This window comes from Podarcis filfolensis, assembly GCF_964270895.1.
Source record: "Podarcis filfolensis genome assembly, chromosome: 11".
NCBI classification, from domain to species: Eukaryota; Metazoa; Chordata; class Lepidosauria; order Squamata; family Lacertidae; genus Podarcis; species Podarcis filfolensis.
In genome coordinates this window covers 35980244-36003079 of record NC_139613.1, presented here as the reverse complement: position 1 = coordinate 36003079, position 22836 = coordinate 35980244, and the positions used below count along the sequence as shown (strand labels likewise).

The window sequence follows — 22836 nt, the reverse complement described above, 5'->3', positions numbered from 1 at the left end:
TTTATGAGGGTTCCCCCTCCCTGATCTTATGTTTCATTTTAACTGACTTTATGGTGTATGAGAAATCCCTTTTGTACACTGCTTAGAAACTGCAGTATTGGTACATAACTTATTAAGATGAATAATAGTTACATGAATACATAACTTTGCAAAACGGCAAATCGGATTAATAATGTTGGGCATCATGTATGTATTTTCTTTGTTCTTCAGAGAGCCAATCCTGCTGGAACTAGCAATGCAGAATTGCCTCTGGCTGAACCCGGAATGTACCAGTTGGACATTACGTTAAAAAGAGGTCATAATCTAGCAGCTCGTGATCGAAGAGGTAAGAATATGTTGATCAAACACTGTTTTTACATAAAACACTCTGCAGGGGCTGGAAAGGTTAACCTACCTTGGTTAAATTTTATACATTTTTATTTTAATATTTGTGCACTGAACATGCTACGCTTGTAACAATCTCCAGCAGAGAAGCTTTCTTGGTCTGTTGCACCAAAACCAACAAAAAGCCTTGTAATTTCTTAAACTGCACCTTAGCCTATGATGAAGCAGCTCCTTATTTATTTATTTCATACAATTTCCATTTGAGTGTAAAAAAATTCCCTGGAAGCAGTTTACAAAAAAAGATAAAACGATAAAACTATCAATAGGAAGAATTAGCAACAACAGTTTACAACTTTCAAAAAGTTAAAATAACAATAGACTACAAACAGATTAAAACTTGCAGCAACTGTCTAAATATCTGGGTAGGCTTGTCAACTAAAACATTTTTAGCAGGTACTAAGAAGGCCTAATATTGATAGGCAGGGAATTCCAAAGTATAGGTGCTGCCACATGGAAAGATTGAGTTCTTGCAAATGCGGAACAGGTATTATTTGGCACGTGTAACAGTTCCCCACAATTATGTAAAGGCTTCTACTTGCATTCAAACTAATTAGGTTGAATCAAAAGCGCCTCGTTTTCTGACAAATGGAGGGCATTTTTTAATCCAACCTTGTATGTTGAAGGCTCTGTGATGATGGAAACCTTTGGTTATATGAAACAACGAAAACAAATATAAAGGTTAATAATCAAGATGGCTCCCTGTTGAAATTTAAATATGAACTAAATTTAAATTCTGGAATTCATAGGAAGATTTGATACTGTACTTTCAGATATAGGCTGAATAGGCGCCGGGAAGAAGCTAGCTCACCACAGAAAATATTAGCCCCTTTTAGATGGTCCTGAGTAGTATTTATTTTGCTGTGTCAATTTATTACTTGAATTTAGGCCAAAAAGGTTAGGCATCCCTGCATTTACCGCTTCAGGATTTTTTTACGGTCTTGTTTGCATTTGATTATATATAGTAATATGACTCTTGCCTTGCTATCTTACTTTGAAATCATATTTCTTTGAAATAATATCCCCCTTCTGTCTTGACTCTACACCAGCCTGTGCTATCTTGCCCTCCTCCTGCACCTTTTCTTCATTCTCAAATCCTGCAGCTTCTCCTGCCTCTGACTTTCATCTCCTGGCTCTTAAAGGCTCCCCCAGATCACTGATCCCTTCTTCCAAGTCAGACTCCAACTCTACCTGTCCTGGTGCCCAGTCATCAGCATCCAGGATCCTCAGTGTCTAGCCAGACCCTGATGCCCTGACGCTTGCTTGCTAGCTATTCTGCCACCATCACCACCTGGAGTAAGTTAAAAGTGCTCCTCACCTGGGTGCCTGAAATGTAACTGGAAAGTGATGGAGTGAGGTGGTGTGCCAAGACTGAAAGCTTCAAATGGTATTTGCTTGACTCTCCTACTTGGCATTGAGTACCACTGTGAAGTCAGAAAGAAATTTCTGCTTTGAGTCTTACTTCTGGATTTTTTTGTTAATAACATCTGTCTGGAAACCACAGTAGCCCTCTGAATTGCTATTAAAATGGAAAAGCTATTAATGTTTGTCTCTGTAGCCTTGGATTTTCCGAATGTCACAGGCATGCAAAACATTACTTGTGAATATGTAAAATCTTATGTAAAGAACTCCTTGAACAAAAACAGTAAATCTCCTTTGAGTGGTAGTTAGATAATCCTGGTGCTCTAGGTTTCATTTGCTTCAGAGATAATGCTTTGGGCATATAATGAGGAATAATTCAATGTGATAGTCTAGTCATCGTAATAAGCTTAACACATTCTGAATCACTTTTTATCTGTATTGCAGCAAATAGTAAATTACCTCAAATAGATTTATTGCTGACCCTCGTTGAGTGGCACTGAAAGCATTATTTTGTGAATGCTGAAAAGGCAGTGCTTTGCTCTTTTTAATGCAGAACCACAGAACAGGGCCTGCCAGACTGCCTAGTAAATGAAAACACTTTTATACTATGCAGTGTTTATGTGTGTGTATGTGTGTGTGTGTGTATTAGCAGTGTTTAGATCTGAGCTGTGGGACTGAGTGTTAATTGTAGAGTGGTTCCCCACTCCAGCACCAACTCTGTAGGGTAGTTTCATAGCCCTACGGAACCCAATGCCATCCTTTCTCTTTGCTGCCACCACCAGCGTATGCGTCACCTAGGGACAGGGGTGTGGGACTCCGAGTGTCTCCTCAATAATGCAGGAACAGCCAGCTGAATTTCCAGGTATCTGGCATGGCAACTCCCACTGCCTCCTTTCTGCTTTCCCAAGCCCTTTAACAATCCATAACATGGTACCAGATGTTACGAAAAAGGAGCAATGCTGAGTTCTCCAGATGGCTGGAAAGCCAAACAGGATGTTGATGTTTTGGGACTGTACCGTGGGAACAAAGGAACAGTCTATTCTGAGCACCGGATGTTAGCTCAGAGTGTCACATGACCCTGTACTGGAAGTACATGGGTGGAGTTATTTTCTCTCTCTGCTGTTGTTGTTAAGAGAGTGCAGACACGTTTTCTCTGTACTGCTGGAAAGATAGAAATAAAGGCATGTAAATACATTTCTGTTTGTCTCTCTCCCCTCCCTGGGAATGAGGGAGGAGGGATGGTGTGTTCTTCTCACGTTTGGGAAGGATCGCCGACAAGTTATCTCGCCTTGTCTTGCCGGGAGTCGCTGACGGGGGAGATCAACAAGGAATCCAAGCCGGGCACCTGGAGAGTGGCCAATTCCTCTGACTAAGGCTTGAATTCCGACACCAGCAGCCTAAGCCATGCGGAGAGTTAACAAGCCTTTGAGCGTATTCAGAAACTGCTATAGCCCAATTAAGCATTTTATTTAAAAGGAGCATATGGAAAAGGGATGTGGGGCAGGGAATGGCAGGTAGGCAGTTCAGCATTGAAATAAAACACTACACCACAATATTGGTCTAACTAATCCTACACTTAAGCCAAACTAACATTGCAAGAATTTACACACCGTGGTTGTCTCTGGCGCAGGCAGCTTCAAACATCAGTTGCAGGTTGGGAGTTTGAGAGGAACAAAGTAATATGGCCACCATTTTAAAGGATTTATTACCCATATTGGTTTGGAAAGGCAGCTGGTTGATTCCTGCCAGATGCCAAGTCAGGTAGAAGGGAACTGACACCATTTGAGGAGTGGGAATTGGTAGACCCTCCCCTGAGAGCAGAGGAAGATAAGGAAGATGGTTATTGTGCATGGAAATTACCACCAGTTTTCCCCATCTACCTGCTAAACAGACTTAATCAATAACCTGTGGGTGTGACTTTGCTTACCTATAATGGAAGCTGGATATCCTTAAAATGACAGAGTAGGGGACATCAGAAGTACTTAAGAGGCACTGGAGATACTTAGCATTGGTGTGAGATGAGAGATGCAGTAGTAAGGCTTGGCTAGGTGGTTAGAAGACAAGAAGGAAGAAAACATGGATTCATAATGGGCAAAGTCAGCAAACTCTCATGTTCTCCTGAATCATTTGGCTATATAATAGGAGGGGGAAAAGGTACTGAATGGAGGCATTCAGTACTGATACTTAATGTGCTAGGGAGATGGGTGGGAGAGACAAATACCGTATTAGGAGAGTAAGGTAGACTTGTAAATAATTTTGATGATAGGGATGAACTGATTTGCAAACAGTGATTTCGTATGATAAATGATTTCTACACTTGTTGGTTTTGATTTCTTCTTACCCCTCTGGAGTCTCTAGTGCGTTTTGTGCCATTACAGAGGTTCGTGCTTCTGCAGTTGTGTCACGTTTTATTACAGTGTGCCTTTGAAGTGGCTTCATGCTTATCCCAGGTGTTGTCATTCCAGCTAAATTACTATCCTGCAAGTAGTAGTTTGCTCTGTGATAAGTTAGGATTAAAATATGAACAAGTGTCTGGGGACCCATCAATTTCTGTCAATTGGAACCTGCAGTTTCCCTTCCTATTCTTCTGAACCAATTGCCACTGGAAGTTGGCCCATATAATTGAGACGAGACCTGGATTTTATTCAATGGTTTCTATTTGACAACTTGAAACGATTGCTCTGAGAGTAATAAACCACTCCATATTTGAAGTATAAAAATTGGCATGAAATCTGAGAGCTCAGGTGTATGTTAAAGGAATTGTACCAGTCATAAAAAGGATGGTGGCACTTAACAAACCTTCGATGAGAAGGTCTTGAAGAAGTTGATAGAGTAAGGTAGAATAATTTTGTTATTTGAAAACTGAGTTGAATAACAAAGGGATGCATAATGTCAGGTGGCAAATGCGTTATTCTTATTACAGGTTAAGAGATTATTTGCATGAAAAAATCCATACTGCAAGATACTTCAATTTCTCTTCTGTATGATTTTTGTAAGCAGATACGTGGAACTTGCAGATCATAATTTGGTAGGCATTATAGAGTATAGGGATGCGGGTGGCGCTGTGGTCTAAACCACTGAGCCTAGGGCTTGCCACTCAGAAGGTCTGCTGTTCGAATCCCCGCGACGGAGTGAGCTTCCTTCCGTTGCTCGGTCCCTGCTCCTGCCAACCTAGCAGTTCGAAATCATGTCAAAGTGCAAGTAGATAAATAGGTACAGCTCCGGCAGGAAGGTAAACAGCGTTTCCATGCGCTGCTCTGGTTTTGCCAGAAGCTGCTGAGTCATGCTGGCCACATGACCCGGAAAAACTGTCTGCGGACAAACATCTGCTTCCTTGACCACTAAAGTGAGATGAGCGCTCAAACCCCAGAGTCGTTCGTGACTGGACTTAACTATCAGGGGTCCTTTACCTTTACCTTTTTTATAGAATCGTAGAGTTAGGAGGGGTCCCAAGGATCATCTAGTCCAACCCCCTGCAGTGCAGGAATCTCAACTAAAGCATGCAGGCAGAAGGATAGAAGGGTGGCAATTGATATTAAATTAGCATACGTGACCCACCCCAGTTTTTTGATGCTAGTACAAATGGAATAACAGGTTGTGGCAGGCATGGTAATTTTCATGCAAAGCAGCAGGTCTAATGTTGACTATAGATTTGCCTTTATTTTAATGCAATGTTGTATTAAGAAACCCCCGTCTCCTTTGTACAAGATTGTAGTCTGTAACTGAGGTTTCTGTTATAACGGGAAAATACTGCCACCATGTGCCCAGACCTGTTGTTGCTGCTGTAACTATTGTAGCAAGCTGAAAAAGACTTGCACTATTTAAAAACAGCAGTGTGTTAGAAAGCTAGACCTTTTCTGTGTGCATTCAAGTTAGTATACTTAGTTCACTGATTCTGCTTATGTGCACTCTGAATTAGCATGGAAATGTGTTTCAGGTAATTTAATTCATAGGGTATACTTGTTAAATGTCTCTTAGGTGCAAGTCCTTTAATCTAGAATTTAGCATTTTATGGACAAAGTCATACAGCGAAAGCCATACACTTAATATGTAGTTTTACTTGGGTCTAGATTCTGGCAGTTCCCTCATTGTGAGAAGTGAGGTTCCTGGAAGCCAGGCAGAGGGCCTGCCCTGTAAAACGCCCTCCTGTCAGATGTCAAGGGAATAAACAACTATCTGACTTTTAGGAGACATCTAAAGGCAACCCTCTTTAGGGAAGTTTTTAATGATTGATGCTTTACTGTGGTTTTAAATAGTTGGAAGCTGCTCAAACTGGCTGTGGCAACCCAGTCAGATAGGTGGCATATAAATTGTTGTTGTAGTAGTAGTAGTTATAATCATCATCACCATCTGCTGCTGCTGCACTTGCTAGTTTTCTAAAAAAGATAAGGACTGCCATCTTGTTTTAAGGTTTTTCTTATAACTTTCAGAAATCATGTAGTTGTCGTACATAATCTTGATTTTTGTTTCAGGGACAAGTGATCCATATGTCAAGTTTAAAATTGGTGGAAAAGAAGTGTTTAGAAGCAAAACTATCCATAAGAATCTTAACCCTGTATGGGAAGAAAAAACTTCAATCATGATTGAACATTTAAGGGAACAACTGTACATAAAGGTGAGCTACATGTGATTCTCCTTAAAAACAGGTAAGTGCAATGTTGTTGTATCACTCCACACAGTGCTGTAGTTTTTCAATGGAATGTTATACAGCTTGATATTGCCATAATAGAAATTCAAGTTATGAAAATATATCATAAAAATGCTTATGAAATTTATAACGTTGTGCCCTGCCAATTTTCATAACTGTTCAGAACTCAAATATCTGGTACATTCTTTGAAACATAGGCCAGTGTTGTGCTTTGTTGTTGTTGTTTAGTCGTTTAGTCATGTCCGACTCTTCGTGATCCCATGGACCAGAGCACGCCAGGCACTCCTGTCTTCCACTGCCTCCCACAGTTTGGTCAAAGTCATGCTGGTAGCTTCGAGAACACTATCCAACCATCTCGTCCTCTGTCGTCCCCTTCTCCTTGTGCCCTCCATCTTTCCCAACATCAGGGTCTTGTCCAGGGAGTCTTCTCTTCTCATGAGGTGGCCAAAGTATTGGAGCCTCAGCTTCAAGATCTGTCCTTCCAGTGAGCACCCAGGGCTGATTTCCTTAAGAATGGATAGGTTTGATCTTCTTGCAGTCCATGGGACTCTCAAGAGTCTCCTCCAGCACCAAGTGTTGTGCTACCCAGACATAAAAGGGAATGGCAAAATAGAAATGTAAACCCCAATGGGGACAGTATACAAATAGACCTAACATCCAAAACAGTTTGAGACATCACTGATTTTGTAGTTGGGATATTCCACCAGAGGATCTCCTTGTATAAGTATATAAGAAAAGCCTGCAGGATCAGGCCAATGGCCCATCAAGTCCAGTATCCTGTTCTCACAGTGGCTGAACCAATGCCTATGGAACCCCCCAAGCAGGACCTGAATGCAACATTACTCTTCCCACTTGTGAGTCCTAGAAAATGCTTCTGATAGTAGAGGTAGAACATAGCCTTCATGGTTAAAAGTCATTGATATGTATAGGCAGGGTTGATGCATTATGTTATATAATGTTTGCTTTCGCTAATATTCTCAAGTAATTGTTAATTGAATCCCCAACATTAAGAAATGCAATTTCTTTTGTTCACCTTAGGTCTTTGATTATGATTTTGGGCTTCAAGATGACTTCATGGGATCAGCGTTTTTGGATCTCGGCTCACTAGAGCAAAATAGGTACCGTGTTGTAAAGCTATTGAAGTAGATAATGACGTTTTGGGCAAGATTGGAGACAACGATCTAAGCAATGCTACACTGACGGTGTTATCACCAGTTACTGCTGTTGTGAATAGACACCCCATACCTATTATATTTTTAAATGAAATTTCATAGACCAATCGTTTCATTGCCATCTTGCACCATTTTTCTCTATACCTATGTGTGTATATATTAGGGGTGTGAACTGGTTACAAGATTAGGTTTCGACTGCAAGTTCAGTTTTCAGAAACAGCTTGTTTTAGACCAAGGTGCTCTGTAGGCTGCCCAGTTTAGCTCAAGGTCTGTCCAAATTCACAAAAAGCCTTGTTCTTGCTCCCTTTCCCTAGAAGGTCTCTGGCCAGGGATGTGTCAGTGCTCCTGGAAGAAGAGGCAGCTGTCTAAAAACAAGGGAGGTAGAGTTGCAGCTTCACTTGTGTAATGGTCTTCTTGCTGTCTCCACCAAACATAGTTGAGATGCAGTGAATCTCCCCTCTCCTTTTGAATCCAGACAGGATGGAGATCAAGTGCTGTGTATTGCATGGAACTTCTGCTTTCCTCCCTTAGTAGCTGATAGTTTACAGGCAGAAGGTAGCAACAGGCACACCATTCTTGTCCCTTTTTAAACTGTATGACCTAATGGAGGTAATATGATGAAACTTTTATTTATTTTTTTCGTTTCTAAACTTGGTTTCCTAGGTCAACTGAAGTTACGTTGAGTCTCAAGGATCCACATTATGCTGACCAAGATCTTGGAACTATATTATTGTCTGTTTTGCTGACACCAAAAGAACAGCAACGGGAAGGGGTAAGTGTGGATTGAAACAAATTATGTAGCTTCCCCCCTTTCCTAATGGGAAGTGTATCACTTTTGCAATGTTTCCATCAGTGAGCATTATTAAATGAAGCCATTTTCTTGTGGGTTTTTATATATTATTCCCCAGTAAATATTGAAAGGTACTGATCAGTTTTTGGATGCAGTTGACTACTGATGCCTTGCTCTGGGTCAGCCCCTCCGTGTAATGATATTGGTGCAGATGGGATTTTGATAGAATGCAAACATACAGTGGATTCACTCAGAATTTATTAAAGATAAAGAATTTTGGATCTAGTGCTGTGGTGTTCAAACTGCAACATTTCAGTCCTATTATAGTAAAATCTTACACAGTTATGAAAACTAGTCAGCTGATTTGTTCTGTGTAGAGCTTAGCTGCTGAAACAGGCATTTATTTGGAGTCAGTGATGTTATTATGCCAGAACATTCCTGGACTTAGGGCATAAGTATAGTCAGGAGCTAGAATTTGAGTATCGGTAAAATCGGTAAAAGGCTTAACATTTTCTTAAAACACACATCGAATCGAAATCGCTTTTCATACATTGCCACTCTATACCTATGGTTTGGAAACCCAGTACCAAGTCAGTGCTAGGATTTGTTTCTTCTTGCTTGGCAAAGGGAAGAGCAGGTTAGCTTCAGTTTGAGCAGTATGCACTAGCATGCTGCTATTTCATGGTAAGCCATAGTCTCTTTCAGACAGTGGCTTCTCTGATAAGCTTTATTGTAATGTGCAAAAGCTGCCTTAATGTGAATTAGCATGGGATTTCAACGTTCAAACTGTAAGTGTTGCTATTTGGAGTTGTAATGTTAAGTACTCAAATAAGTGTCTACAAATACATGATGATTCACTTTCTACCTGCAGATATAAAACCAAATTGTCCAAATTGCAGGTTATTTTATAGAGTTCAGTTTTACCAAATTGCCTAGAAATTCAAGAGAGCAACATTTCTTAGTGAATTTTTCTTTTACCCCTTGAAATGAATTGCAGGTTTGTGTGCTGGAGTTTTTGCAACCCCAACTCATCTTTTCAAAACTTGGCTATGTTTTTGTTGTTGCAGTATACTGGAATTGGAAATATGTAACATGGGAAAGCTTTCGTGAGATGTTTAGCATTCTGTCCTGCACTCTAAAACATTAGGTTTACTGTGGCTGTAATTTGGGGACTGTAATAAATCTTTAAAATCCCTCTAGCTATATCGTGTAGTCAAACATTTTTTAATGGCAGCTTGAGAACAGTTTCAGGAGGTAACATACAAGCCTTGTTTTACACGTAGTGTATTCCTAAATATGTCTACTGAGAATCAGTCACATTGAGCTTAATTGGGCTTAAAAGGGACATGGGTGGCGCTATGGTCTAAACCACTGAGCCTCTTGGGCTTGCTGATCGAAAGGTTGGAAGTTCGAATTGGTGCACTGGGGTGAGCTCCCATTACTCTATCCCAGCTTCTGCCAATCTAGCAGTTCGAAAGCATACCAGTTCAAGTAGATAAATAGGTACCGCTACAGCGGGAAGGTAAATGGTGTTTCCATGCGCTCTGGCTTCTGTTATGGTGTTCCATTGCACCAGAAGCGGTTTAGTTATGCTGGCCACATGACCCAGAAAGCTATCAGTGGACAAACACCAGCTCTCTTGGCCTGAAGTGAGATGAGCACCACACCCCATAGTTGCCTTTGACTGGACTTAACCGTCCAGGGGTCCTTTACCTATTTACCTTTTACCATAATTGGGCTTACTCCCAAGTAAGTGGGTATAAGAGTGTTGCCTTTAATATATGTGGGAGGAGAAGAAATTACAGTTAAAATTTCTTTGATGGGTGCAAAACGCTAGAAATTGATGCATGAGACCTAGTTAGTTAGTTTGTTGTGTAGCATGATGAAAAGTTTAAGCAGTGTTCTGTAAGTAAGTCAGTGTGGAAAGAAAGATTTATCATACAGCAATGATAAATTAAAAATAGATGCTGTATTACATAAGAACAGTTTAGCAAGCTTTCTAAGCTCTGTATTCCTTTTGATGACTATTATTTTATATGTTATATTGTTAACTAAAACTCAAAACCAATAATATGTTTTTTGGGGGGAAAGTATTTCTAAAGTAGACCTTAGTTAAACTTGGCAAATAATCTATTTTACTGTTTGTGCCATTACATACAATGAAATTTTCCTTTCTTTCTGGTCTCAGTCTTCCATGCAACATCTTCATGTTCACAGGCTGCTCAGATATTCTATTGAGTTACTCTGTTTGAAATACCACATACATTGCATTTCACATAGGAGACACCTCATTTTCAAGAAGAAAGCTTGGTTTAGTAAAGATTGTAATGCAAAGGAATGCATTTAAACACTGTAGGACAACATCCATCCTCTGGTTCAGAGGTTCCATACTATGGTTTATGAGGTTCTTTCGGGTGGTCTGTGACGTATCTGTAAAAAAAAAAAAAAAAGATGGCTTGTATTTAATTTGAAAAGTTTTAAAGTCAGTTGGCTCAGTTGTTGATGTTAAGGCAGAGGGCCTTCTCGGTAGTGGCACCCGCCCTGTGGAACGCCCTCCCACCAGATGTCAAGGTAATAAACAACTACCTGATTTTTAGAAGACATCTGGAGGCAGCCCTGTTTAGGGAAGTTTTTAATGTTTGATGCTTTATTGTGTTTTTAATATCCTATTGGGAGCCGCCCAGAGTGGCTAGGGTGGCCCGGCCAGATGGGCGGGGTATCAGTAATAAATAATAATTGCAACATACAGGCAAGGAGCATATTTGTTTTATCTTTTTTACTTTTATGTGGGCTTAGAAGCCATATATTTTAATTAGAGGACAGGCACATACTTTGCTGCCTCAATTGCATCCTCAGTGTACCATCCAGCAGAACCTTTCCAGGTACTGCGGGACCTCTTACAGTCTGGTACAAATGAGGTGGTAGAACTGATGGTAGCTCAATGTGACACGTTTGCAAATCATTTTGTGGACAATGCATCCACTTGCCTCCACCCCGATCCTGACTCTGCTATTCAACAGATGAATCTCAAGGGTTGTCCAGAGCACTCTCTAGTCCTGTTGCGTTGGATGAGTTTCAGTTAGTAAGGCTCAAGGATGTGGCCAAAGTGCTTGGATCGGTCAAGGTGACTGCTTGTGCTATGGATCCCTGCCCCTCTTGGCTGATAAAAACTAGTAGGGAGGGAATAGATAGTTGGGCCAGGGAGGTGATTAATGCCTCCTTGCCAAAGGGGGTGGTCCCTGCCTGCTTGAAGGAGGCTGTGGTAAAACCACTCCTCAAGAAACCCTCCCTGGATTCAGAAAATCTAAGTAACTACCGGCCAGTTGCCAGTCTCTCCTTCTTGGGAAAGGTTCTTGAATGGGTGGCCATGGACCCAGATACAGGCACTCTTGGAGATAACTGATTTTCAAGATCCATTTCAATTGAGGTCACGCTCAATCTATAATCCTCTTATTTTAGAGTAAAACACGTTGGGCTGTTTGTTTCTGTAGAAGTACCACTGAATTATAAAATTGGTCTGTGGGAGGGAGTTGTAATGATTTTTAAAAGACTTAATTGGATGCAGGGCAGAATGAATGTGGAAAAAGATGTGCAAAGTTTGTAGCATGGTTTCTTGTGATGTATAACTGGTTTAGTAAAACTTTGTGTTTGTTTTAGAACTAGCAAATCCTCAGTGGAGAGATGAATGTAGATTTGGATCTAGTGTTTAAGGTACATACTTTGGCAATGCCTACCTGTAGTAAATTCTGGTCTGCAAAGAAAAACCTCATGTTGCTCAGTTTATTTAGGGTTCTACCAACCTATTAGCATTTGAGAGGTCAATATGTTATCTCTATAATTCTAGTATTTGTGCAATTTCTTTCCTAATTTTGTTTATCGTAACTTAGTTGCAGTAGCACTAGTTCCAATAATTCTCAATTGGATGTCTGGTTTTGCTTAAGTAGTATGAACACCAAGAAGATCCAAAAGGTACCTTTCTATTTGGATTGACTAATCTGTCCATTAAAAAATTGGTAAATTCCAGGGGGAATAAACTATTGTTTCTAATTAAGCAATGGAAGTAAAATAGGGAATAATGAACATACAATCTAAGTTATTAAGGCTACTATCCTATGCACACTTACTTGGGAGTAAATCCCACTTAAATTAGCTGGAGTTACTTCTGAGTAGGTATGTATAGGATTGCACTGCAAATCTGGTAAGCAAAAAAAAAAAGATGTATTCACTGTATGTTATATATTGTTTATTGTTAACTAACATGTTTCTATATGTAAGAATAATGCATGGCATGCATTGTACTATTGCATGTACTGTTTATAGCTGTGTATTGTTTTTGATTTGCTTATGCATACTTGTGTCTATTATGTGCATACTTTGCTAAAATGAGTGCATGAGTGGATTTTTTTTGTTTCATGTGTTGGTTGTTTAGCAGAGTTCAGTGCAAAGATTTCATCACTGGAGAACTCGCAGATTAACAGTGAGTTCATTTGAGCAGCTTGCTGTCTTATCTTCTAGACCTATAATCTGCTTGATTAGCGTTAGAAGATATAAAATCCTCAGAAACATATGAGTGATACCTTAAATCCTGGGATATAACTAATTCAGCACCACTGCATCTCTCAAACATTAAAGGGATTTCCCCCTTGAAAAGGGGAATTCAAAGCTGTTGCATAATTTTGGAAGGGGGGGGGGGAAGTGACACAATCCTTATTGAGGGGTGCCAGCCTTAAATCCAACACCTCTAAAATACATTTAATGTATTTATTTCTATACCATTTACAGGCTCCCAAAGTGGCTTGCATTAATATGTGGGTACAGGGCTGAATCCAAGGCAAGCATAATGGAACTTTTATTCCTTTTCACTCCTCTCCCGCCCCCCCTCGCACCATCTACAGAACTGCTCCAGAAGGTTGGAGAAACCTCAAAAACAGATTTGGGGGGCATGCAGAGTGGGAGAGAGGGAAAAGGAAGTTGCATTGCACTCATAAAAGTGATTACTGCTTATGCACTGCATATAACCCAGTGCCTTGAAATGTACTGTTGCAAGCCACCCCAGTCTCACGAGTGGTGCAAGATTCCAGGTTTTCCAGCGCTTACCCAGAGTGTTGGTTTCTTTTTGGAATGAGGCACAGCAGAGACTGTGGTATTTTTAGGCTATATGGTTTGTTTACACATATAAACAACCTGAGCCTACAATGGTGGGATTCACAGCATTAATGCCCCCAAAGGATCTTGTTTCTCCCATGGCCATAGCCTTGGATTCCAACAGACATCAAATATTGCTGTGTTTGTCTTCTGCTTGCTACTCTTCTTCTAGGTCACATCACTTCAAAACTCTGCACTCCAAATTCTGGCTTTGTTTGTTGAGGGAGGAGGCCCCATCCATTTGCCATCTCCTACCAAGCTCCTTAGTGGCTCATCGCCCCGGCTATCACCTCACCAGGAGGTTAGCCTGCCTATTCCAAGAAGTAGAAGACTTGATTAAATTCTAACACTTGCTGGACCCAGGAATTAGAAGGGTCTCGCACATAACTTAACACCCGAAACCCCTAACAGTATTACGAAAAGGAAGTGACCAGAATACCTACGTTCCATTTAAAACAAAATGTTTTGGCTCTGAAGTTTCCTTGACTATTACTACAGCGTTTCTCTAATTATATTCAAGTAATCATCATATGTTTCTGTTGTTAAAACGCAAATTAATATTATCAAGGCTGAAATAGAATTAGATTTCTAGCTAGGCTACAGGCTTCATTATTCACCTGTATTATAGCTTGCAAACCTGTCCAAGCCAATGACCATTACTTTAATCAGCTAAAGTGTCATCCTATGTGATGTACTTCCATTGATTTAACTAAAGACATTCTCTGTAATACGTACTAACCCTAATTGTCTACAGTGAGTGTTCAAATTCAGTGCTTTAACTAATTTACTTTTCTGTAAATTTTTGGCAAATAATAACTTGAAGTATAAAAGAGAGAATAAAGCAACTCAGATGAAACCATTAAGAATTTGAAAACAGTTTTTTGTTTCCTCCAGCATTTTTGCTTCCTAACAAACTTTTTAAATGTGTCCACATTTACAGAAGTGGTAGAATTTTGAATGTACTAACATTTTGCCCCCTGTTTACATGGAAGGTATTACCCTTAACTCCAGGTGTGTGTGTGTGTGTGTGTTTTTGTGGGGTGGTGGTTTTTTTGGGGGGGCGGGGCAATCTAGTATCCAGAAGGAAGCACATTCTGCCAGTTTTCCTATGTACAAAATAAGGCCTCTTTTTATTCAGTCTCAGTCTGTTCTTAGTTCCCCATGTTGAAAATTGATTAATTCCCACTCCAGCTGCCACAGAATCCCAAAACCTGCTTCACAGTCAACCCCCACAAAAAAAGCTTGTAACACAGCCTTCTCTCCAATGAGGAGCCACAGCTCAGGAGTATAGTTCATATTTTGCACATGTAAATTCCAGGTTCAATCCTGGCATCTCCATTTAAAAGGTTCTTAGATAGTTGAATGGGGAAAGGCCTCTGTTTCAGATCTTGACCCATCAGAGTACATAATTCAGGAGAGCTTGCATAGCAGGGCTCGGATTCTAAAGTATTTGTGCCACAAATTAAAAGGAGAGGTTCTACTCACATTTTGCGGAGGTGCTTTTCATTCACAAAACCTTATGTTCTAAGCTTAGGTGTTAATTCGGGGGGGGGGGGGAATCATGCTTTTCTGCACTCTTTGCAGGACATCTAAGCAAGGTTATCAAATTTTTGTTCCCCTGCATTTTCTGTGTGGTTCTTCAGCCTTGTTTGAGATCAAAAAAATCCAGCAAGAACAATATAGCAGCATGATCTCTATTGTAGAGGTGGAGAGATATTAGAATGGCTCAAAATTCTGTGACTGGAAGGGCCTATTCTGTGAACATCTTTTTAATCAAACCCACTAATCTTCCTTGCTGATGCATAACAATTAGCTACATTATTGTAATTGGAATAAGTGGCCTTCAGTCTAAAATCACTAATTTTAATAAAATCTAAAAATTGAGATAATTAGTTGAGTTCATTGACATTTGTACCTCTTTTTTATTGATCCCAAACGTCTTCCTATTACTTTATCCTGTTTTTCTTTTTCATCATGAAATAATAGGAGGTTGGCATCTCTCTGAAATGTGCTGTAGTGTGAATGATGCTTGTAGTTTGATTTCAGTCATATGTAGTTGTTTGGAATGTGTTTGGCATTTTTGTATGTGCATTGCTCCTTTGGAAGACAACTGGCCTCCGGTGCAAATAAGTAAAAAGTTATTAAAATGCTCTATTTCATTTGCAGACAATGTTAATGAGGAAGAGTTGGAAAAGATCAAGTAAGGTAATTCTTAGTATGTGGTCTTGAGAAGAACTGTGGTGCTCTATATTGTGTCACTTGAATGGAAAGTTGTGACACATAGACTAGGTCTGCAAAACTCAGTTTATAATTTCGATAATGAGGCCTTTTTAAGTGATAAGGATTTGTTATATAATGCAGCACTATTGAACTTCCTTCTTCATTGTAGAACACTGAAGTACATCTAACTAGGCAATGGTCAGGGAGATCCATTTATATTAAGACCTGTTTCATATTTTGTGCTCATTTTTCTTAGTCAACACAACCTAAACTAGTGAATGCATTTTTCATCAGGTGGTAAGGAATTCCAAAAAAGTATGCAGTAGAAATGTAGGGTGAGATCAAATGGAGACCCAATTCTGCAAGCAGAATGAACTCCCAGTTGCATAATGCAGACCTCAAATCGTCTCTGGAGAGTTTGGTGACCCCCAAAGCACATTTGGAAAACTGAAAGGTTTGGAGGTAGGGAAAGAGGAAGGGGAATTTTGTGTGTCTAACACATCACTTCCAGAATTCAGGTTATCTTTTTACATAATGTGGTTTGTAGTATGAACAAGCTTTGAACAGGCAACTAAATATATTCACCTGAATAGGTCGGTGGTTTGGCGTTCTTGCCGCTTCTTGCAAATGATACAAAACACACATGGTTTTATTTAGTTCTAACATTGTGCTGTGAAATATATACGAATTGATCAGTGGATTATAAACTATTAAGTAGTGTGCACACCTGCATACACATTCATTCACCCCTGCATCAAACTTTTCTCATGCTACTTGATTTTTTAAAATTCACTCTTGACATACCGGTAAATAATCTCATGCCATCCAGATGCATAAAATGAAGGCTAAGTTTTGTTACCAGTCCACAGAACAGGAATAAAAATGGTGGTAGGCATGAGTCTTCATCCCTTCATGGTGGAGAATATGAGGTTACGATGAAATGGGTCCTAAGTCTGCAACCTCTGCTGCACATATTAGATATTTTGCACAACTAGGCAAGGATTCTCAAAGTGCATTATAGCTGCAGCTTCATCTTCGGTACTTGTTGCCAGCGCCAAAATGTTGCATTTTTGTTGTGTCAATCTATATAGAGAATATTCCTCAATCTACTTTACTCTGAAGTTGCACGAACACTTGCATATAAGAGTTTGCGAGAGGTTAAACCAGGGATAGCCAACTGGTGCCCTCCAGATGTTGTTGGACTGCAGCTCCCATCAGGCTCAAGCAGCAAAGTCAGTTACCAGGAATGATGCTCTCCACATGTCATTGTAGTCTTGCAACATCTGGAGGGAGGGACCACATTGGCTTCCCCAGATTAAATAATAGATTTGCTTACTTAAACCAGAAATCATGAACCTCAGATTTCTATTCATTTTTGGCTTTTAGAAACATTTTCTTGCAATTGCTGGTACACACTTGCAGGCCTGCTGCTTTTATTTTCATAACATGATCCCTTCTCACTACCACTTACAGAATTCTGTGGAGAAATGGCAGTATTAACTGGGCTTGTGCAATTCCACAATCATAGCAGCACCTGTTCCAATTACCATTGGTGCCAGTAGTGGTCAGCTCTGGGTTTATCCATGTGCAGCCTGGTCTTCAGAGACTCTCTTATGTACCTAGTAACCGTCAGGAGGGATTATGGAGAGGGCAAATGCAACTGAGTTGCATTTGTGAGCCAAGCCTTAGAGTTACCTTTTGCAAAAGAGCATACATTCTTCAATACTCAGAAATGTGCACAGAATGTGCAAAATGCACATGAGCTGGCTTTAAATTGTTTGGGACTGGAGTATCTGAAAGTCTGCCTCTTCCTATATGAATCTGTCTGTTGGTTATATGACACCCTGCTTTTTATCCCATTTAAAACGGTTTCCTGGTGAGGATATGAAATGGGGCAACGTCTGTGGCATTCCCTCCTGAAATGTTAAGACCAGTTTTGTTTTATCAGGCCTTTAATTATGATATATAAATTTTAAGTCTTTCTCTGCCATTTCAATCACTGTTCTCTTGTTCATGTGAGATGACATAAGGTGGGAGTTGAGCTCCCCCTAGTGGTTGAATGCAAAATCACTGTTCAAAATTCAAATAAGCTTCTGGACTTCCATTCTGCCCAGAAAATAATTCAATTGTGCCTTCACCCAGTGGTTGTCATGCACTTTTTTGCAGCTTCGTGGCTCTGTTCTTTATTAATTGTATGTGTGTTAATCCTTCCATCCCACCCAGTTCCCTCTGTCTCCTTCCTGCTGGCTCCTGTTCTCCCCCCCCTTAAGGTTTTTTTAAAACAACAACAAAAAGTCCTGTGTATTTGCTGCTTTGTTCCTCTACTCTGAAGACCAGTCTCAGTCTAGCCCCCAAACCCTCCACTGTCCTAGCTAGTCCTCACCATCCGACCCTCACATATCTTTTCAAGTCTCAAGTTTACCCCATTCCCACCCAAAACTGCGCTGTAGTTTTCAGCAACTGGCATTCAACTGGCATTCAGCAACTGGCCTACCACAGACAATTTTTTTAAAAAAAATTCTTCCCTTAAATAAGTGCCTTCTTTTAAGATGTATCTCATATCTCAGGGCAGGGAACCTCTTTTGGCTCGTAGAAAATGAGAAATGCTGTCTACCTTAGTGCTGTGGACGACCACAGCGCTATGATCAGAGAAGTCTCTGCTTGCTGCCTTCTACTGTCAAAGAACTTACCTCTGATCTTAGCACTGTGTTAGCGCTACATTGGAAATAATGCATCTCAGCATCTGACATCATATGATGTCAGATGAGTGGAGTTTGCCACATGGCCAAATTCAAAGGCTTAGTGGGCCTTATAAGACCTGCAGGCTGGTAAAAGAATTGACAGTATTAACTGCTTGTTTAGATACAGACCTCAAAATACAAACATTCAATAAAGATATCCATATTTACATGATGAGCTTAAAGTGGCGTAGATTGTGGTTTGTGGATCTATTAATCTACATTGTATTGTAGCTGTGAAAGTGAAGTATCTGATGAAGCAGGTGCGATAGCTGACAAAGCTCAAAACATATTGTCAGGGTGTAGAGCAGGATGACCCTCCAAATATTGCTATACTACAACTCCCATCATTCCTGAAAATTGGCCATGTTGGGTGGGCCTTATGGGAGTCAGAGTCCATAACATCTGGAGGACCAGAGATTAGCCACTCTTGTGTAGCGCCTCTATGGTTTGTAGCTTGAGCAGTCTCTCATGCTGCAGCTTACTCCTCAATTACTCTACATTTGTCTATTCACTCTGGATTGGAGACTGTGGGGAGTGGGAGGTAGGTGCAGGGAGGAGGAAACCCTATTGTGCAGGTGGAAGATTAGATTTTCCTGAGCACTGATGTAGCCTGTTGATTGCTAAGGTAGTTTGCAGAGTGAAATTAGTATATCTAGTATATTTCATTCGTTTTGTGTGTAATCAGCTTTTGGGTTGGCAGATGTGAATTGACAGGCTGAAATGCCAGTAGAAGGGTTTTGGTTTTTGGTTTTGGTTTTGCAAAAAACAACCCACCACGACCACTGTTAGGTTATCTCTTTCTGCATCATCATGTGGCCACCCAAGCTGTACTCATAATTCCTAATCGGAGTTTCACTTGGGACATTTTGACATGAAAAGAAACTACTGAAACATAAAAAGAGAATGTTTTAAGATCCAAATGGTGTCTAACCTTTAGAAATAGTGCCACAGAACCAGGTATAACATCCCATCTCATGGAATATTCTTAACCCATCCTGCATTTGGTTTCAGGGACCTAAAAGCCAGCACCAGATCTCCACAAACCCAGTGCTACTAGCCAGTCCACATCAGTCAGTGATTAGATAGATGGTTGCCCGGGATTGTCTGGAAGCAGTGTGGGTAGCCTTGGTTTAGATTAGTTTCCTTAGGTCAGGAAGAGAATCAGGGCTGAGGGCTGTTTGGTAGATATGATGGGAGAATGGCAAGCTTGTTGAAAGGATTGCCATCTAGTTGCCTTCCTGCATGCTACATCGCTAACAAGACTGGGGAAGCTAGGTTCTAGAGGGAACATGGGAAACTCTTAATGGACAACCAACCAAGCAAGCCTGTATGATTTGGAGCTTTCTTTCTGGATCAAAGCTGGTGGTAGCCCTTTCATCTCCCCCCCTCTCTCAGGAAAAGGGAAATTAGTGGCACCCAGCTCTGCCTCTTAAGGGACTGTACTGTGTACAGTGATGTGGTAGCCAAAAGGGAAAAGAAATCAATGTTATGTAATGAAACCATAGTCTGTATAGGGGTGTACATACATATAAGGTTATAATTCCCAGCAGAATGTGAATAATTTTGAATTGACCAGTGTGCTGGTGGTCTGAAAGCACAAAGTGCATGGGATCTAATCTTGAAAAGGCAACCGGGTATAGATTACCTATGATAGGTATAGCCAACATGTTGGCCTCCAGATGCTACTGGACCTCAACTCCTATTACCCCCAGCCAGCATGGCCCAATAGTCATGAATTATGGAAGTTGTAGTCCAGCATCATCTAGAGAGCACCATGTTGGGTTTCCTCTGATAATTCATGGCTACATAAGCAGACAGTGTACGGATGAGTTATGCCCTGTCACTATAAAAATGGTGATTACACTGTGCCGATTTGTCAGGGAAATCCAAGTTGAATATATTTTTTTAATTTGTTCTTTGTAAGTTTTTGGGTATTCACTTATGCACTTTCTTTAAATAGCCATTCAGGTGGGAAGCAAATCACAGGGTTATGGTTTGCTTGTGCTCTAGCTAAATCAGAGTTCATTCTATACCTAAAGTTTCAGACCCAGAGTATACGTCTGTCAGACCTGCACAGAAAAGCTCAGCTGTGGAGAGGGATAGTCAGTGTCACTTTGATTGAAGGTCGTGAACTCAAAGCCATGGATCCAAACGGGCTTAGTGATCCCTATGTGAAATTCCGACTGGGACACCAGAAGTACAAGAGTAAGGTAACTTTGCTGAACTGTTATTCCAAATGGTGGTGGTTTTAAATGTATTTGCAGCATTTTGAGTGTTAAACAGAGTCACTGAATAATTCTTCAGACTGCCAAACTGAAGTCCAAGGATTCTTGTTCAATCAACAATGTTGTAGCTGTAGTAGACCTAAATCTAGTTACTACATATACCTTAGGCAGGCCTAGCCAACATGAAGCTCTCCAAATACAATTGTCATCACCTGCAACCATTGACCATGTTAGTTCAGGCTGATGGGAACTGTAGTACACAAGATCTGCATGTTTTATATGTCTAATGGGGATTTCAAGTTTTTCTTTTTGAACTGCAGACACTCGGGCCTCTGTGTACTTACGTTGAAATTCTCTTGAGCTTCAAACTGGTTTGCCATGGATAGGATTCTGTAGTTCAAGAACTATATCCCTGAGCTACACCAGATGTATGCACCTAGCTTTATGGTTCTTGAACAGTGACCTTAGTTCTAAAAGGACATTTGGGTCTAGACTGGACAGGATCTAGTACACTCAAACCTTGGTTGTCGAATGTAATCCATTCCGGAAGCCCGTTCAGCTTCTGAAATGTTCAACAACCGAGGTCAATTGGCTGCCAGAGCTTCCTGCACTCAAGCGGAAGCTGCATCGGACATTCAGTTTCTGAAAAACGTTTGACAACTGGAGCATTTACTTCCGGGTTTTTGGCGTCCAGGAGGCGAAACGTTCCAAAATGAAGGCGTTCAGGAGCCAAGGTTTGACTGTGTATTACTTTAGTTATGCCCAAGAAAAATTTGTTTCTTGAAGCTTTGGGGAGCTAGACTGGGGATAGGTGGTCTTCTGATTATTGTTTATATGAAATTAGTTTTTTAAAAAATATATACAGTGTATTACTTTTTATGGATAAGCACTCTTTTGTTGAAAGCCTGTTTATGAATACTACAAACAAAAAAAATCCTATGCTGAGAAAAGGAATTCTGTGAAGAAAGGCATAGCATTTGTTACATTTTACCTGTATTCTTCAGGAAAGGTATGGTGGGGGAAGTGATGCTTGAGTCTATGCCTTTTAAAAGACTGGGCAAGAAACAATATAGAAACTCAGCAAACAACTTCTTTTCCTATGCAAATGGTAAAAAGAACTGGTATATGCTGTAAGCTAATCATTTTATCCTGTTACTTTTGAAAAGGTAGCTTTGCTGAATTTTTATCAGTAAGAAACTGACTTTATTAGCATACATCTAAGGGAAGGTTGGCGGTTCGAATCCCCGCGATGGGGTGAGCTCCCGTTGTTCGGTCCCAGCTTCTGCCAACCTAGCAGTTTGAAAGCACGTCAAAGTGCAAGTAGATAAATAGGTACCACTCTGGCGGGAAGGTAAACAGCGTTTCCGTGTGCTGCTCTGGTTCACCAGAATTGGCTTAGTCATGCTGGCCACATGACCCGGAAGCTGTCTGCGGACAAGACGCCTGTTCCCTTGGCCAATAAAGCGAGATGAGCGCCGCAACCCCAGAGTCGGTCATGATTGGACCTAATGGTCAGGGGTCCCTTTACCTTTACCTAAGGGAACATTTTAGGGAACCTGAAAAAATTCTAAAATAATTCATACTTTGCAGAAAAGCATACTATATTTAATCTTTAGTGTACCTTATTTCCTACATAAACATTTGAAAATGTCTGATGAAGCTGTTGGTTTGCTGAACTATTTCTTAATTATACCAAAAGAATATTCTGTTGTTCCAGGAGGTACAAGTTTCCATAACTCCCTTTACTTTTTTCCAGATTATGCCAAAAACTTTGAATCCTCAGTGGAGAGAACAATTTGACTTACATCTCTATGAGGAACGAGGTGGAATTATTGATATTACAGTGTGGGACAAAGATGCTGGCAAAAAGGATGATTTTATTGGCAGGTTTGTCTAATTACAAACAACTTGTATACCGAGAATGAGAAATGATTATTTTATTTATTTGTTTGTTAAATTTCTATACTGCCCTTCATCTGGGCACCACGGGGCAATTTACAATATAAAAACACAAAAATGCATAACACAGTAACAAACAAAAACCAAAAAAGCTCCTCATACACAATTTAACTAGATTGACTCCAACTACAAAAGTTGAGGCTGCTGAACAGACTCTTGGGCTGGGGTGTTGTTTAGGGCCTTTTGTTGAGTG

At 40.4% G+C, this 22836-nt stretch overlaps 1 protein-coding gene across 14 annotated transcripts in view; it reads left to right on the top strand.

The window, feature by feature from the left end:
• MCTP1 (multiple C2 and transmembrane domain containing 1) overlaps window positions 1-22836 on the top strand; it is a 180321-nt gene that overhangs the window by 55467 nt on the left and 102018 nt on the right. For 5 of the 14 annotated variants that reach the window (XM_083576633.1, XM_083576640.1, XM_083576646.1 and 2 more), the window contains exons 2-9: window positions 211-325; window positions 6216-6358; window positions 7430-7509; window positions 8227-8335; window positions 12783-12830; window positions 15665-15703; window positions 20499-20669; window positions 22441-22571. In XM_083576633.1, coding sequence (XP_083432759.1) covers window positions 211-325; window positions 6216-6358; window positions 7430-7509; window positions 8227-8335; window positions 12783-12830; window positions 15665-15703; window positions 20499-20669; window positions 22441-22571 — 836 coding nt within the window. The remainder of the gene's footprint in view (window positions 1-210; window positions 326-6215; window positions 6359-7429; window positions 7510-8226; window positions 8336-12782; window positions 12831-15664; window positions 15704-20498; window positions 20670-22440; window positions 22572-22836) is intronic. The other 9 variants (XM_083576641.1, XM_083576643.1, XM_083576638.1 and 6 more) reach the window with 2 other exon arrangements.